We start from the raw sequence: 17,781 nt of genomic DNA, 5'->3' as shown, positions 1-17,781 counted from the left end.
AGACCTTCAGCTTCCCACCTCTCCTGTTAATTAATCATCTCTGTTTGCATTTTGAAAACATTTAAAAAATAATTTCTTCCCAGTTCTAATGTTGAGTCTTACATAGCTGAAATGAGAAATAATAGTTCATTTTCTTTATATTGCTTTCTTATTTTTTTGTCTTGTATTTAATGTTCTATCTAGGCATGCAACTAATGCTTATTTTCATTAATCTGTCAATTATTTTCTTGATTGATCAATTAGTTGTTTGGTTTATAAAAAGTCAGAAAATTGTGAAAAATGTCCATCAGTGTTTCCCAAAGCTCAAGATGACGTCCTCAAATGTCTTGTTTTGTCCACAACTCAAAGATATTCAGTCTACCGTCATAATGGAGTTAAGAAACCATAAAATATTAACATTTAAGAAGCTGGAATCAGAGAATTTAGACTTTACTCTTTAAAAAAAAAACACTCAACCGATTATCAAAATAGCTGGCGATTAATTTAATAGGTGACAACTAATCGATTAATCGTTGCAGCTCTAGTTCTATCCCTTATTATTTATAATTAATATAATTTGTTTGTCTTGCTTTGAGTTTTAGGAGAGACTTTTGGACAAGCCTGCAGCTTCCCTCATCTCCTGTACAGTTTTTTTTATATATATATGCATAAATATATGTGTAAAAGTGTATTTATCTTTTGCATTGGCATATTTTTGTAATATGCAAACAAATAACTACATACAAATAAAGAGTCTTGTGGTTTAATGCTCCTATAGAAGTATCTATTGTAGACGTGTGATGCGCGGTGATCCCCCCCGTGGAGAGTCTGGATCAGCACTGTTGACAGCTGTGTGTCAATACTTGGCTTACCGGGAACAGAAACACACACACTCACACACCGCGGGAGGTTGAGGGTGGGGATGGGATGTAAGCAAGAGCCTTTGATATGTAGAAAACCACACTTCTACCTCCTGAGAGCCAACACAACCATCCCCCCCTTTCAACATATGCACACACACGCACTCCAATCCACATCTAGCATTTAAATCACCTTTAAAATCGTGATTATCACCACACACACTTCCTCGTCTCATCCTTTAGCCCCAGGAGGAGGCAGCGCTGCATGTACAGTAAAGCCCAGTAGCAGAGGCCTTGAGCTGGGAAGAGATTCAGTGATCACTGCACTCTACTCCTGGAGGACCATTCATGCTGTAATCCTGTTTTAACAGGATTAGGTCACACTACAACATGGGTCAAGGGTAGCTCAGATAAAGGCAGTTCAAACTATCAAATCTGCTTGTTATTTCACCGGGAAGCTGCAAAAACACCAGATCTCACAATCCATCAATCGGTGTGATTTATTTTTGATCCAATGTTTCAAACACCAGCCCTCATATAAACCACCATACAGGTCACACACACACACCGAAAGCCCCTGAGTGACGGTGACACCACACTCAAAGAGAAAAATGCCTCCCGTGTGACAGGCATGGCTGGACAGAGGTATGCTGGGAATGAAATGAAATACTAGGCGGCCTGCTCATTGTGCTGGCTGCAGCGCCTCGTGCATTTTCGTCGTTACACTTTGACTCCAAGTGACAACAAAGTAGTTACATCCCTACAACCTGAGTCCAAGGTAATGACGTTGAAAATGTCAGCAAATGACGGCAAAGGGGAATAGCTTTCATGCTTAACAGTAACTGTTTGTCGTTTTTTTCTTTCGTTACACAACTATTTCTGTCACTTTTCGCGAGAACCACAGAGTGCAACAAAAAATGTCCTCCAGGTAAGATTATCTGAAAATCAGGGCTGTCAAAGTTAACGCGACAATAACACGTTAACGCAAATTTGCTTTAACGCCACTAATTTCTTTAACGCATTAATGCAATTTGCGATTCTTAGGTTGTAGCGGACTCAGTTTTAAAGCCAGAGTGAAGATACTGACATCATATGAAACTAAAATACATCGGTACCAACCATAGCATACTAGCTTGTCGAGAAGGAGGTTAAATAATGCTCCAAACTAGCCGTACATTTAGGCGAGGAAAAACTGGAATAGACATTTTCAAAAGGGGTCCCTTGACCTCTGACCTCAAGATATGTGAATGAAAATGGGTTCTATGGGTACCCACGAGTCTCCCCTTTACTGACATGCCCACTTTATGATGATGACATGCAGTTTTGGCCAAGTCATAGTCAAGTCAGCACACTGACAGCTGTTGATGGGCTTGAGTTTGCCATGTCATGATTTGAGCATATTTGTTTATGTTAAATGCAGTACCTGTGAGGGCTTCTGGACAATATTTGTCATTGTTTTGTGTTGTTAATTGATTTCCAGTAATAAATATATAAATAAATTTGCATAAAGCAAGCATATTTGCTCACTCCCATGTTGATAAGAGTATTAAATACTTGACATGTACTCTTTTAAGGTACATTTTTAAACAGATAAAAAATGTGTGATTCATTTTCGATTCATCACAATTAAATATTTTAATCTATTGACAGCCCTACTGAAAATGTATGCTGTTATTCCCATATTCAAACAATATCGCATCTCCTCCCCCTCTCTTTGACGGACAGCTTTCCACCCTTTTCGACCCTCTTTCCGAGCACAATCCAGGCCACCGTTCCTTAAGGGGGCAGGGGGGAGGCTGTGCTACGCTCTCACTCTGCTTTGGTGGATAGAAGTTAAAGAGGCTTTATAACATCTCCTTCAGCTCTCGCTTCACACTGTATTTAATAATGCAACATGTTTGTGAGACTCATGCTCCCGCCACAGCGGCCGCCGCTGCAGCTGCATCCTTACAAACAACAAAACACATCTCACGTAATTCCTGACCCCCTCCTGGTCCGAGGCAGCTAGCCGACCAGCCAACAGGCCCGGGGGACATGTGGAGGTGGTCACGGAGGGACAGGAGGGGAGACCGGGCTAATAGTGAAAACAACAGTTTGACATTTAGCCACTCGTTCTCTTTGCTCTCCCCTCCTCCTCCTTCAACAAAGAAGCACACTACAAGGGGCCAAAACAAGCAGATAATCTGGGTTAAAGGAGATTAGCTGTTAATAATATTTGTGAAAATCCATAGTGAAGTGTCTGAAAAAGATAAAACGGCTGTAAATCACAGACTTGAGAAATGTCTGGGGACGGACAGCTAGTCCTACAGAAACATGACAAACAGACATAAACACACATGTATGCGTACAAAACGCACAAACAAAGTTTTAAGCTTTCCGTTCCAAATCTCCATGACATTTGATGTAAGCCTTTAACTGCTCCTGCAGGGGATTTTGTCCAGGCACACATACTGTAGGTTGTAATAAATGGATTTGTGTTGATCCATAAATCAATGGAAGTCTGACATTATACGTTCACAATCAACCAGCATGACATCGCGAGCTCACAGTCGACTCAGAAGCGATGAAAACTCTAAATGAAACGACTAAATATGGAGCAGATGTGGATGTTTCAGACGTCCCACACTACAGAGCCTTCTATACCGCTGCTACCGCTTCATCCCCATAAGGAACTATTGGGAAAATCAAAACACAAGGAGTGGATAAAAGCCAAAAACACGCCAATTTTGGGGTCTTTGCTAGTTTATGTAAGGCCAGAATCTACCTGAACCCTACTGCATTTACTACCTCATTTCATTTTAACACCAAAAATGAAACTTGCACACTTTGCTAATCTACATAGTATGTTATTCTAGATCTGAAGATATTACATGACTTTTTCTTCCTCTACTAAGATGATTTCTTGGCAACAACATCCAGCTTTTAACCACGCTCTCTTCTCTTTATTGATAACTCAATTTCAGTCAGTAAAAACACGCACTCAGAGGACTCGCTAAACACTATTTTGGTTGACATTTTCTTCTCAATTTTGCAGTCGTCCACATTCCTTTTGTTTTGACCAACGGTTACAAGTTGAAGTAAAGAGTCCTAAACACGGAGGATCAAAGGAGGAGGTTTCCACGCCAACGGGGGCCTTGGGTTAGCTACGTTGACACCAGGTGAGACAGTGATGTATGTAACACTGACCTAGGTCAGAGTGTGTGTGTGTGTGTGTGTGGATGTGTAATACTGGGGAGAAGATGATGATAATGATGATGATGGTGTTTGAGAAGGTAGAGGTGAGTTGTGAAGATTAACAGAAAGCTTTTTTGTTTTGGGGAAAATGAACGTTTGAGGGTTAGGGGTTATATTAGATATGGGTTAATGGTGCAGAAAAACACCAGAGTTTGGACTAAACAGCAGAAGCAAGTTTGTACAGATGGGACAAACACTTATTTTCTCAACTAATCGATCAAATGTTTGGTCATTAAATACCAGAAAATAGTTTAAAAGTGCAAGTTGACTTATTTTTTATTCCTTGTTTTGTCCGACCAACAGTCCAAAAAGCAAAGATATTCAGTTTACTGTCACAGACAGTGAAGAAAACCAGGAAAATCTTCACATTTAGAGGCTGGAGACAGCAGATTTCAGGCGTTTTTGATTAAAAATTGACTTATTTTTTAAGTTTTCCCTCATCCGATGAGAGGGTTGTATTGTAAAAAGGTGTATGTTGTACAGATTGTAAAGCCCCCTGAGGCAAATTTCTGTATTTTGTGATATTGGGCAAATAGAACTGACTTAATTTAAATGATTACTCAATTATCCAAAATAGTTGCAGATAAATTTTCTCCCCATCAACTAATCATTTAATCGACATATAGTTTCAGCTCTCAGTTCTCATCGTGTAAGAGACAGACCTAGTGTATTCCTTTATGTGTTTACACAAAGTACTGAGTGAGTCACAGTACGTACTGATATGTGTGTTTGTGTGTGTGTGTGTGTGTGTGTGTGTGTGTGTGTGTGTGAGACTCACCAACCCATGGAGGGAGTGATCTGGCCGACGCCGCCTGGAGGGAGGGAGTAGTACCCTGAGAGGTCCTGGGACTGGTGCCTGTGAACGCCTGGAGGACACACACACACACACACACACACATATATTAACATCATTGTAATCACTCTTTTCTCTTTTGCATTTTGTCCCTAAAGACATCGTAAGTGCACACACACACACACACACACACACACACATAAAATAAATGTTGTCTTGTCTTTTAATCACACACACATCCACCCTGGTTAGGTGAGGTCAGCGGCCCCCAGCCCTGACCCCAGGTCTGATGGGCTATTAGTGCCATTAGTAGTCTGGGAACCTGGTATTAAACACAAAGATGCCCTTAACACAGATCACACACACACACTTCTGTTCCCATCCTGTCCCAGTGTGTGTGTGTGTGTGAGTGTGTGTGGGACCCTCCACTGGGAGCCGATGTCGCCGGTTGGTTTCACTGGTTTATCCTAAACAAGTTAAGTTCCCACACAGACACGCCACCCAAACATGCACACAAACAAATCATACTATTCATTTCTACTTTTAGCAAAAATGTTTTCCAACAAAAGAAACACAGACAGCTCGTCTCTCTGCCCTCACACAGTAAATATCCAGCCTCTCTCTGTGTGTCTCTCTCTTTGTGCCCTTCAAAGGAAGTCATTTGTCAACAGGCAGCACCTAGCACTTAGCGCGGCCCGGCTGCTAACCTGTGTTTGCAGCAGAGGAATGCTCTAGATGACTGTAATTTGGCCGCGGCTCCGGGCCTGTTTCAGGACCCCGAGCCACCATAAATCTGGACGACAGGAATGTGACTGAGTCAGTCGACCTGTCTCACCACTGCGATCCTTCCTCCCCTCCCTCCGTCTGTCCCGCCACGCCCTTCCGCCCTTCTCCTCTCCTCCCTCATCCTCTCTTACTGCCCTCAGCCCTTCCACTGCCCAGACTCTTTTACCCCACGTCCTTCTCACCTCTCTTTTACCTTTTACCTCTCTTTTCCATCCTTCCCATACTCCTGTTCTCAGACCTCAACTCTTTTCCTTCCCTTCGCACGAAAAGGTGTATGAATGCCACGATAATGCGCCAGGCATTTAGCGTGCAATACAAACCCCTTTCTTGCTTTTGACGTGTCATTTGCACGCCATGTAGTCTGTACTGAGTCCAATGTAAATGCATCCACGTGAATATGCTACGCTCAAAGCTGGTGACGTAGAATAAAAAGCGAGAAAGACTTAAGCTTATGGCGGGCAGGAGGGGAGGTGTATGAGTCACAGGACAGGACTTTCAACCAGGAGACCGGTTGAATACATACTTCTGTTACATTGTTTCCGTATGTATTTTACTTAGTTTGCGTACTTGTTTTAAGCCCAACCATGACGTAGTGGTTTTGTTGCCTAAACCTAACAGCGGACGTTACCGTAGTTTTGTTGCGTGGTGTACAAATGACACACGAAAAGAGGCGTACAAATGACACGGCTAAAATGCGTCCTCATGACACAAGGAATGTGCCTGTAATGTTGTGCTATTTGTACGACTTCTCGTGAGACCAGGTTGATTTACTATTTTAATAATGTTGCTTGTGTGAACAAATTAAGTCTTCAGTCCTCCAAAAACACTCAAGTTGAAGCTTTAGAAGATTTAGTAAGGCTATAATTTTTAAATGAAATACCCAGTGACGTAGCAGGCTAATTGAGAAAAACAATTAATATTTAAAAATGTTATTGGAAGTGCATGAATCCAATTTGTTTACGAGACAGTAACAGTTTGCCGACTTGATATTATGTGTAAATTAACAGGCTAAAAGTCAGTTCTAAGTCACCAAGAGCATGTTCATCAGACACACAGAACCAGCTGAGGACTTCCACCTACACAACCTCTGTAGACATTACTATGACTCTATAGACATGTGATGACTGTGTTTAAAAAGAGATAAGAGAGTACTAAAATAGGGACATGGGACTTTTGGCTTGCAGTAACATCTTCCCATCACAGGTCTGCATGTGTCACCGTTCCATCACGGAGGAGTTTTCTCAGCAGCTTGTGTCAAATAAACAAAGTTCAACATATAGAGGTCTTTCTCAGGGTAAATTCCACTTATCATAAACACAGGGTTACCCTCAGGCTGTGTTCAGACTGACAACACTGCGTGACCAAACACAGACTCTTCATTTATTTCCATGAGAGCGCTGCTTGGTTGCAGTGGGGCGCCGAAGCAAACAAACAAACTCATACAAAAAACAACAACAACGAAGACTTTTGGTTATAAAGTTTTGATCCTGACTCAACTTAGTGCTACATCCACAATCAAATAAGTGCCTAAATTTCTGTGTCTATAGAGTTGTGATGTGCCATTTATTTTTCCCATAGATAGTATTACTGGACTCAAATAATCACAAGAATACTTTAATACAAAGTTTAAAAGGTACAAGCCTGATTAACTACAACTCCCAGGGTGCATTTCTGCAAGAAACATCCAATTACTAATTATTATGTTATTTTACGTGCATTATTCTGTAGAGAAACCTGAAAACAATCTGCAATATAAAGTAATTAAAATTTGAATTCAGAAACTACAGTTCAACAACGAAGAGTTTTGAATTCTCCACCGCTCTGATTCACTCCTCTGACTGGCTTCTTCTCCGTAGCAACTGTGGCTGAGGCTCATGGGTAAGGCTGGGCGATATGGCCAAAATCATCTATCCCATTATAGATAATTTCATATCTGGATAACAATATATTTTTCACAGTATAGCATGTTTTCTGGTAACTCGATAAATAAATAGTCGATATGAAATAACCACATGGTAAAGTCTGTTTTTGTATACTCCTGTGTGAATTAAATACTTGACAAATGAAGAGTATTTTCTCATTTTAAGAAAAAAAAAGAAACAAATATGAGCTTTGCCTATATCACGATATAAACGATATAGAAAAATATATACGATAGACATTTTTATATCATTTTAGCGATATACATCGTCATACTGTCCCGCCCTACTGTGGGTATTGTAGGAGTTTCTCAGAATCAAAGTTTTATAGCTGGTGGCCATTAACATACACCCATATGATCGTTACATTTTCAGGGGAGTCCCATGCTGAGGATATCAAATCAAGAAAAATTTGAGACGGAAATACAGAATGGGGGAAAAACACTCAACTCTCGGTAGAACATCTTGCAGCTTGTAGCGATACGCTACTTGTACAGTTTACCTTGCAAGCATTGAAACGCATTAAAAGAGGTGTTGTCCTGCCTCAGTGATTAAGTATAAAACAGCAGTGCAGTATCTTTGCCTCTGCACTTCAACATACTCCCACACACCAACGCACTGTAGGCTATTTCGTTGTTTTGCCAGAGGGCTATCATCATCAGGCTGAATGTGCCCTCAGGCTAGTATAGATTTTTCTGTCTGTGTTAATATTGAAACAAGATAAAAGTGAAAGTAAATCGCTTTAGATGAACTCAACAGATTGCCCCATTAAAGCATTTATAATAGATGTTAGTGATGAATAACAGCATTAATAACGATGACTGTTAACACTTGTTTTGATACGGAGACGGTGAACTTTGCATCCTTTTTCCAAATCCCACGTGTTCCCTGAAATGACTGCATGGCTAACATCAAAACAGAAATCCTAAACATGAGTTTTATTTTGACTGTTAAACCTGTCACCCTTAAATGTGATGGAAACATGACGCGGGTTTCCCTAGGTAACGTTTTTTTTGCAACCCTGTTTGTTGTTGGGAAACCTGAAGGGGAAGATTAGCAGCAGTAATGGGGCAGTTTTCTTTGGAATGCCCCTTTTAAAGCGGCCGTCTAATGACAGCTAAAGCAACTATCTCACGGTCTCCATGTCAACGTCTCGGGAAACAACTTAAAAGGGAAACCATTTGAGTCAAACCCGACTCTGCGTGAGCTCGCTATCGGAACGTGTGCACGTTAAAACCGAGACTGGAGGAGCTGAAAATAGTATTCCTGCACTGATAATGTGCTGTGGTGATTCTAACCACTGAGAGTGAAAGTGCTGCAGCATCTGAGCCTTTAAATGACTTGACATGCAGCCTGTGTGGTGTACATAAAAGAGCCCAAGACCAGAGAAACTCTGTAGTGTATTTGTTACAGTAAAGGCTAGAGTGAGTGCTGACAAATTTTAGTCAAGTACAGGAACAGGTTACTTTTGTGAAGAGCAAACATCAAAAGTCACAGTAATAGCAAAAGTCCGTTTTTTACAGTGTAAAACTACAGATTATAAAAGACATGTCTCACATGACTCTTAATATCTTTTGTTATTATTCAGCACATTTCATTTCCAATACAGTTTCCCTTTTTCTTCATGCTGTTTTTAAGCAGACCGACTCACACTCTCACTATCGGTCATCTGAAGAGTAAACATAGGGTACTTTTTTGGTTTTCTCTAATAGTTAAAGGGTACCACATTACTTCAGAAAGTAGTTACTTTAACACAACTGTAATAGCAAGAGCTATGGTTTAAAGCAATGTTTAGCATAGAAATGAAACTCAATTGAAAACTGTAACGTATTCAAAATAAAAATAAAAAAACACTCAAAAGATGAGGCCATTATTCTATAACAAATCCCATGAAAACAAACAAAACCAACAATGTACACCGAACAAAATATAGAATACACTTTGTTTTCGCTCCCATTTTTCTCAAGTTGAAATAAAAGATCTAAGACTTTTTTCTATGCACAGAGTAGGCTTATATCTCTCAAATTTTTGTCACAAATTTGTTAAAATCCACATTAATGAGCACTTTTCTGATGTGACCATCCCAAGGCACACCCGTGTAATAATCATGCTGTTTAATCAGCATCTTGATATGCCGCACCTGTCAGATGGATAGATTACCTTGGCAAAGGAGAAGTGCTCATTAACACGTATTTCAACAAACTTGTGACCAAAATTTGAGAGGAATCCGCTCTTTGTGTCCATAGAAAAAGTCTTAGATTTTTTATTTCAACTTGTGAAAAATGGGAGCGAAAACAAATGTGTGGCATTTATATTTTTGTTCAGTTTATAAGTCCGCCATTCGGTGCACCAGCCCCATTGAATCCTACTTGAGATGTACATTTTTTTTAAATAAATATATATAAAAATAGTAATTTCCTTATTTTTTTTTAGCATCAACATCACTTAAACCGGAATAAAAAGTGCATTTGTTGGGGACTATTTTCAGCTGCGGATTAATACACATTTGGTGCTGTAGTGAGTATTTACAGCAGCAGGACGGTGTATGTGGGTTTGAATACAACAAAATAAACTACAGTGTGTGTGTTCATGGTAATGAAAGAACATTACATTACTCAGTGCAACAGTGTGGCTCACTGATGTGACAATGGAGCTCTATGGCACAGAGGTTTAAGATACAGTATATACTGTATAAGGCTTCACACAGACAACACTTGGAGGTAGGATCAATTGATTGTTTGTTTTGGTGTTTTTATGAATTTGTCGCCTGCTTTATTCTTTAAATAATACTTTAAAATACTGAGAAAAGCAGTGACAATCCAGAGTTCAGCTCAAGTAACGGAAGCTGTTTGCAGCTAGTTACTTCTCACTCCTGTTCACACGTACAGTAATATAATCAGCCCATACGTCACTCTACTTCACTAAGTGTTAATCTGTGTTCATTTTGCACATAAAAGTGTGACAGCGAGCACACACATTTCATTTCTTTTTCTTTCTGTATTTTATGCTCTATTGTCCGAGGCAACAGTCATATCTGAGATAACAGTCAAAGCAATGTGACGGTGTTGGATCGAGTGGAAACGTCTACTTTTTACTTTTTGAATCACACGCTGAATGTGGTGTTAGGTTGACTGAAGAGATGACTGAACTGACTGGACAAACATCAACAAACATTGCACTTACCCCCAGGAGACCAGTGTTCCTGTCCTGTGTGAAACATCTGCATTTCTTTCATTTTCGTTTTATTTTTAAGTAATTTAAAGCCAGATCATGATGTTTTTTAACTAAGCCTAACCCAGTAGTTTTGTTGCGTTCTCTTTTTGTTTCCATTAACAACGTTAATCACATGTTTAAAACTGTTTAAAACGGCAACCATAATCTTGGAGAAAATACGTTTTGGTCATGCAGTTTAGTTGTATCCCAACGTAACTTTGTAGGAGACAGGGTTGCTTATTTAAGTCTCTTGCAGTGTCGGTGTGAAGAGATGAGGATTAAAGTCTGTACCTCCACTGTCATGTTTTGAAACTGCACTGCAGCTAAATTTAGAACCGGGATTAGGAAAATATTTATCTACCAAAACTTCTGCAAATATATTTTCACTGGGCTGGATTAATGTGTTGCTTCCGATGCTTGAAAAGGTGAAACCGATCTGCCATCTGTACTTCCAACAGACAATTTTGAACAGCCAAAAGTGAAAGATATTTATGTCTGATACCGTATATCAGATGCAACATGCTAAGAGGGAGAGGTGTTACAATATACAGATAGAGCACCGACGTAAGAGGTCATCCAGTAGGCAGCAACAGTGAAAACAGATTGATGGAAACAACACAGGAAGTAACGTGTGCAGTGAGAATAAAGTGAGAGCTCAACGCACCTCAAAGGAGGTTAAAGGAAGAGAGGTGTCAACTTTGAGCAGACACGAAAAAAGACTACTTGTTCACAAACAATGCATGATTATTATAGTAAGCGGCTGTCATCTAAAGTGAGCTGAGTTCACAGGAACATCATATTGGTTGTCACCAACATAATGACAACATGACGCCTCTGAATGAAGAGTAACAGCAGTTAAATAATGAACTTCTACACTGATGGTCTATCATGGTGGTATTTCACACATCACTAGTGTGTAGAAAGAGGGACACAAAAGGCCACAAAAAAAGATATAAAAAGAAGAATCTCATCTTTGATTTCAACCTTTACATGCAAGTCATGCATGAGCGGTGTAATTATAGGCCTGGAGAGTGAGAGAGAAAGAAACTGGCAGAGCAGAGAAATTACAAGAGATCAAATGATTAGAGGAGATAAATAAAAAGGTGAACCCTGAGGATATGTAGAACTATAATTTGGCATTTGTTCAAAGACAATGAACAATCAAAACAGTGTCAGTTCAAAATGATTTGCATCTATTAAAAAAAAAAAAACATTACAATTATATTCCTGCAACTGAACAGAGAAGTTTATGAGCGGAAATCACAGCCAATAAAACAAACTATTTTGAATCTTCACAAGTACGGACTTGAAATTTCACCAACCACATCCATCATTTTTGTTATCAGAAGACAGAAACTGCTTGGCTGCTTGACAAAAGCTAATGCCAGATATGCAAAAATTATAATGAAACTAAAAACAATTACCAAAAATTCTGGCAATATTTTTCTACACCAACTATGAGTGTTAAGATGGAGTGATTAGATGGTGAGAGATGCTATATGAAAAGAGGCATATGACACGCTTAACATAATGAAAGTATGCACAGATAGTAAGATAACACTAAGTGCCACGTGGAACAGGTCTTGCTGCTTTAATAGTCTAAAGCCTGATTCATGCTTCTTGTACAAACAAACATGGTGGAGTGTTAATATTAAAAGCAGATCATATGATGACAAACGTTTGGCAGGGAAGCACTGATATTACAAATTTGCCTGGGTTAATCTAAATAAATGCAGGTTTGATATTGGTTGGCATAAACCTGCACTGATTTAAAGTGCATGTGCACATACTGCAACCAAATAGACTGATCAACACTGGCTGGTTTTGAGTAACTCATTCATTTCATTAGAAAGACAGAAAAGAAGTGTGTTCATCAAGGTACATAAATGTTGCATACTACCATTAGATAGCCTCACATAAAGCATGAATCAATTTTTTTAATGCCTCAGCTGAGTGTTTGGCGTCTGCCTGTTCTCAGACTTTGTCCCCGCAGGCCACCGTATGCTCTCTTCAACCTCGGAACGATCAATCACAGCAAAAGCATGACTGCATAAAACAGGCCCCTGATAGACCGCTCTCTATATACGAAGCCGGGGAAATACCAGAAGTAACTTAGTCGCTATGACTGCGGTGGCGTCTCCCTACAATACTGCACACATTTGAATGCAAGCTGTCCTAAGTAGTGGAAGTAGTAGTAGTTCGGGAAGAACCCGAGCAGTTCTCAGCTGCCTGGCATTATTGCGAAATATAATGTTAGTTGCTCTAACTAGGCCTGACCTAATGACCACAAAGTCAACATCATTAATCGGTTGGCATCACAAACACAACACGTACAAAGTGTCTGCTAACTGTTTAACTCGTGACTCTTAGACAAATGCACCTTGGTTGCTCGTAGTGGCGTCAGCTGTGTCCTCGTAAAAGCCTTCAATTTGACTTTAATCCATTTTAAATACATACTCATCTGTGTTTATTATCGACACCGAACATTTACGTAAGTTACTACAAGCAACCACGGACGCGTTCGGCTGAAAATCATCAGTTAATACTGTTAGCAAACAGTAGAGTCACTACGACTGGCCACCGAGGTAATTAACAGGAGAGAATAGCAATAAAAAAATGTTCTGCTATACAGAATTCTAATTAATTTTCTGACTTTTCTCGAATGTTTTCTCTTTTCTTGTGAATTCATTCATGGATCATTTAACTTTTTCAGAACTCAGAAATAAAGAAAATAGCAAGGAAAATCAGACTTTGGTTGAACTGGTCACAACTTGCAGACGCATGCATGACGAGGTCTGTTGACCGTTGCTGGGTTACAAGCCAAAACGTTTGGGAAACTGGTGTTCCAAACCTGTAAAAACCTGTACCTATTTCTATGAAAACTATGAAAAAAATGGGCCAAAACATCAGCTTTTCAGTTATACAGGACACTACATTTCTAAAACCTCTTTAAATCTCATGCTACTGCTTGTTTTATCATGCATTTCCAGTGCACTCACTGCAGAGATCCAGTGCTCAAGAGCCGCAGATCAGCTTTCATCACACATCTCATCATACTTCAGCTTTAATCCTCTGATTTTCTGCCAACAGCTATAAAACTTTATTGATCCACGTTGAGCTCAGCGATGCAGGAGGACAGTTTGAGGGCAGAAGAGTAGATAGGTGTGCCCGAAAAATGACATCACTGATGAGGTAAGCCCTACCTGTGAGGAACTGACGAATGATACGAGGAGTGAGGTAAGGTAGTGTAAGTGTGTGTGTGTGTGTGTGTGTGTGTGTGTGTGTATGATGTTCCTGACTGGAAATATCGTCAGAATTCAGGTGAGATGGTGTGAGAGCAGCAGTGTGTCTGTAAGGGTTTGTTAGAAGCAGGTGGTTCGGTCTGTCATTAAGGGCTGAGTCACTGTGCTAGAGTCAGTCATGGACACACACACACACACACACAGAGAGAGACACACACACACACACAGTGTCTAGACCAGACACAGGGAGTGTTTTTGTAGGATAACGGGGGTTTCCAGACGGAGCAGGCAGAAGATTGCCTGAGGTCACACTCCAATATCGAATCAGAGCCAAGAAAAGACTTTTGTTCAACTCCAAGTTTTTTTTCTTCTTTTGCTATCATCCTCTTTCTCTCCTCCCGTTTTCTCACTTTTCTCTTCGCCCGTCATCATCACTGTCAAAACTGCCGCGTTATAAACTCTCTGAAGTTTCTGAGGAAAACCCAGGCAGAGTTAGAGGACCGATGAATTCCACCTCGCCATATTAGGGCACGATTTCATGGCTGCTAACTGTATTAAACTGTGAGTTATATACTGCCGACCTCTGCCTGCACTCGTCTTTTTACTATTTGTTGTTGTATTCTATGTGAATGGCTTGTACAAATAAAGCTGTAATAACTTCATTAAATTATAAGGGTGGGAGAAAAAAAATCGACACCATCGTGATATTTTGCGTGGTAATATTGTATCGCTATACGTCAAGTATCAATCTTTTATTATATCAACTATTACCCTCTTAACAATCCGACGGCAGGCCCAGCAGTTATTCCGTCTTTCAAAGGTTGTAGCGGCCTCAGTTTTAAAGCTAAGTGAAGATCCTGGTATCATATGAAACTAGAAAACCTAAGGAATCGATGGTACCAACCTTGTCACGCTAGTTTGTCGGGAATAACGCTCCAAATTTATGCTACATTTTGGTGAGAAAAACTGGTATCACCTCAACATATGTGAATGAAAACTCTGAGATGAACAGCGTGAAAACTGTATCTTATTAGATAAAACAGATGTTGACAAACTGCATAATTTGCAGTCGAAAAAAAGGTAATAAATCACAATATATCTTATCACAATAATCAGCATATTGCAAAAAGGTTTAAAATCGCAATAAAATCGTATCGTCACTTAAGTATCGTCACTTAAGTATCGTCACTTAAGTATTGTGACTTAAGTATCGTCACAATATCGTATAGTGGGGCCTCTGGTGATTCCCTCTCTATTAGATTACAAGTTATTATTATCAAACCCTCACCAGTATCGTAGTTTTCATCGTCATTCTGGTTGTAATCATTAGTTAACTGAGGACCCACTCTTGGCTGCACTGTGAAGCTTTTGACTGATAAAATGTGTGTGTTGCTGGAGCTGCATGTTCATTACAGCGAATAACATGAAAAGGTTGGCTGGAGAAAACAGCACACAAGCGATTTAGGTTTTCTTATGCTAAGGAGTTGTACAGATCTGCTCAATGTGCTTTCGGTTAGCAACGTCTCCAATCTGCAGAGTAGTTCATAAACTTCACTGATAAACCAGGGAATTACACTGAATTACATCCAATAATTACCAATAGATGTCCTATAATTTTCATGGAAAAGCTATGGAGTGTCCAGAATAAAAAGGTTTAGTCTCATGGATGCATAAAAAGAACTGGATGTTCTATTCATTCCGATGACAGTTGCTCATCCAGTACATTCGCCAAAACAAAAAGGGTTTTCTCATCTTGGTTTACCCCCTCGATGTGCAGCCCACAGCACATGTGCTTTAGTGTCTCTTTCCCTGAACCTACTACAGAAGCTCGTACCAAAGACCGTACACTGAGATGATGTCATGCAACAAACAAAAAATAGCATTCTTTGGTTTTGGGGAAGTTTTGCCCTCTGAGTTGTCTTGACAATAGTTTTGCAGATGTTGCAGTAAATGGCCTCTCATCCACCCACACACACATACACCAGCCCGGTCGCACGATAAGGCATATGAATGACATGATAATGCGCAAAAGCGTGCAATAAGAGAGGTGTTGTTGCGGGAGAGGAGGTGGACGGGTCTAACAAACACAGGACTTTTAACCAGGAGACTGGTGTTCGAGACCGGTGTTTTGTAAGTTACGTTAGAGACGCTTGTCACATCTTTTTAGTGACATTTGTGACGTGTTTTCCGTACTTTTGTTATGTTGTTTACGTACCTATTGTACTTGGTTTACGTACTTATTTTAAGACCAAACTCACACTCGGCGAGGCAAAATGTGACCAATGTGATGGTTGCACACACACACGGCTCTGGGGGCAATTTGTCGTTCAGCGTCTTGCTCAAGGACACTTCAACATGTGGAAAGTAGCAACCAACCTTGAGATTAATGAACAACCAGAAAGGCTGATCTGCACTCTTAGAAGATTCCTCCAACGATTTAGCATTGTACTTCCATAGTTTAAAAAAACCCCCACAGGATCAAAATTGATACAGCAGAACCAGAGATATCGTGTGTTTTATTCCACACATTGTCAATACCTGACGCCTACATTACCCACAATGCACCTTGACTGCAAACAGTTTGATTTGGGTGTGTCCTGCTAGTAGTCGCTAATGTAGCCTTGATCCATTATAGCCTCAAGCGAGATGAGAAGCAGCTACAGAGGTCTGGTAAAGTTCACTACTTTGAACTCCACATCTCCAGATTTTTTTTTCCATTTTTTAAACTTGTAGTCTTCAGCCCCAACCAACCAATTTATCAGATTTTGCACAGCTCCCTCTGGAGCCACAAAAGTCTCTATACAAGTCTATACAGCATGCAGTAGTACTCTCCAAGATCTAAAAACAGACTTTGATGTGTAAAATCAGTGGAGCTCCTCTTTAATACATGTATGGTTAGTCCTCTGGAGACCGTGAAAGTGCTCGGATTTCGACTCGTGACTAGACGAAAGGTTGATGAGGTTGCTAAAATCCTCCGGGGATCATGAATGCGTTCAGCAAATTCAACAGCAACGTGTTCAGCAGTTTAGATATCTTGCACTGGATCAAAGTGTGAGGCGCGCAGCGAGACAGATGGACCGACCAACGCCGCCACCCTTTAAGCTCCACCTCTTGAAAAGGCAAAAATCCTACAGTGTTTAAATGTCAGGGTGTGTTTGTTTGTGACTTTCAAACAGAGTGTGTTTGTATGCACAGCGCTTGCTAAGGAGAACCGTGTGTGTGCTGCAGCGATGGCTTGTGCGATTGTCACTCTAATTGTTTCCATCTTGTGTGTGTGTGTGTGTGTGTGTGTGTGTGTGTGTGTGTGTGTGTGTGTGTGTGTGGCTGGCGGTCCCTTCAGAGGAGCAGGCCACTTCAGAGCGGCCATGGAACCGCCACAGGCTGACGGAGCCGGTGCTGCCACTTCACACACTGTGTGCGTGCCTCAGTACATGCGTGTGTGTGTGTGTCCATGTGTGAGGAGAGAGGATGGGGGGGTAGGTTTTATGAACATGAATGTATTGCGTGTGTGTGTAGAGGAGGGAACGGGAAAAATAAATAGTAAGATTACATTTGTTATATTACATTACTTGTGTGTGTGTGTGTGTGTTTCTGGTAAGATGAGCTTGTGTGTGCTGCATTTGTGTCGATGTGATGAATGATGTGTCGACAACACAAACAGATCGCTGTGTGTGTTGTGTGTGTGTGTGTGTGTGTGTGTGTGTGGACGAGGATTTCAGCAACAATTCAGCAGCTGTCTGGAGAATGTCTGTGTT

At 40.4% G+C, this 17,781-nt stretch overlaps 1 protein-coding gene across 27 annotated transcripts in view; it reads right to left on the bottom strand.

The window, feature by feature from the left end:
- The window catches only part of tcf7 (transcription factor 7), an 83,930-nt gene that overhangs the window by 14,830 nt on the left and 51,319 nt on the right, over positions 1-17,781 (bottom strand). For all 27 annotated transcript variants that reach the window (XM_074611983.1, XM_074611984.1, XM_074611985.1 and 24 more), the window contains exon 5: positions 4,852-4,939. In XM_074611983.1, coding sequence (XP_074468084.1) covers positions 4,852-4,939 — 88 coding nt within the window. The remainder of the gene's footprint in view (positions 1-4,851; positions 4,940-17,781) is intronic.

Source organism: Sebastes fasciatus, chromosome 16 (genome assembly GCF_043250625.1).
Source record: "Sebastes fasciatus isolate fSebFas1 chromosome 16, fSebFas1.pri, whole genome shotgun sequence".
NCBI lineage: Eukaryota > Metazoa > Chordata > Actinopteri > Perciformes > Sebastidae > Sebastes > Sebastes fasciatus.
The sequence above is the reverse complement of the archived record's forward strand: the minus strand, read 5'-3'. Positions and strand labels throughout refer to the sequence as shown.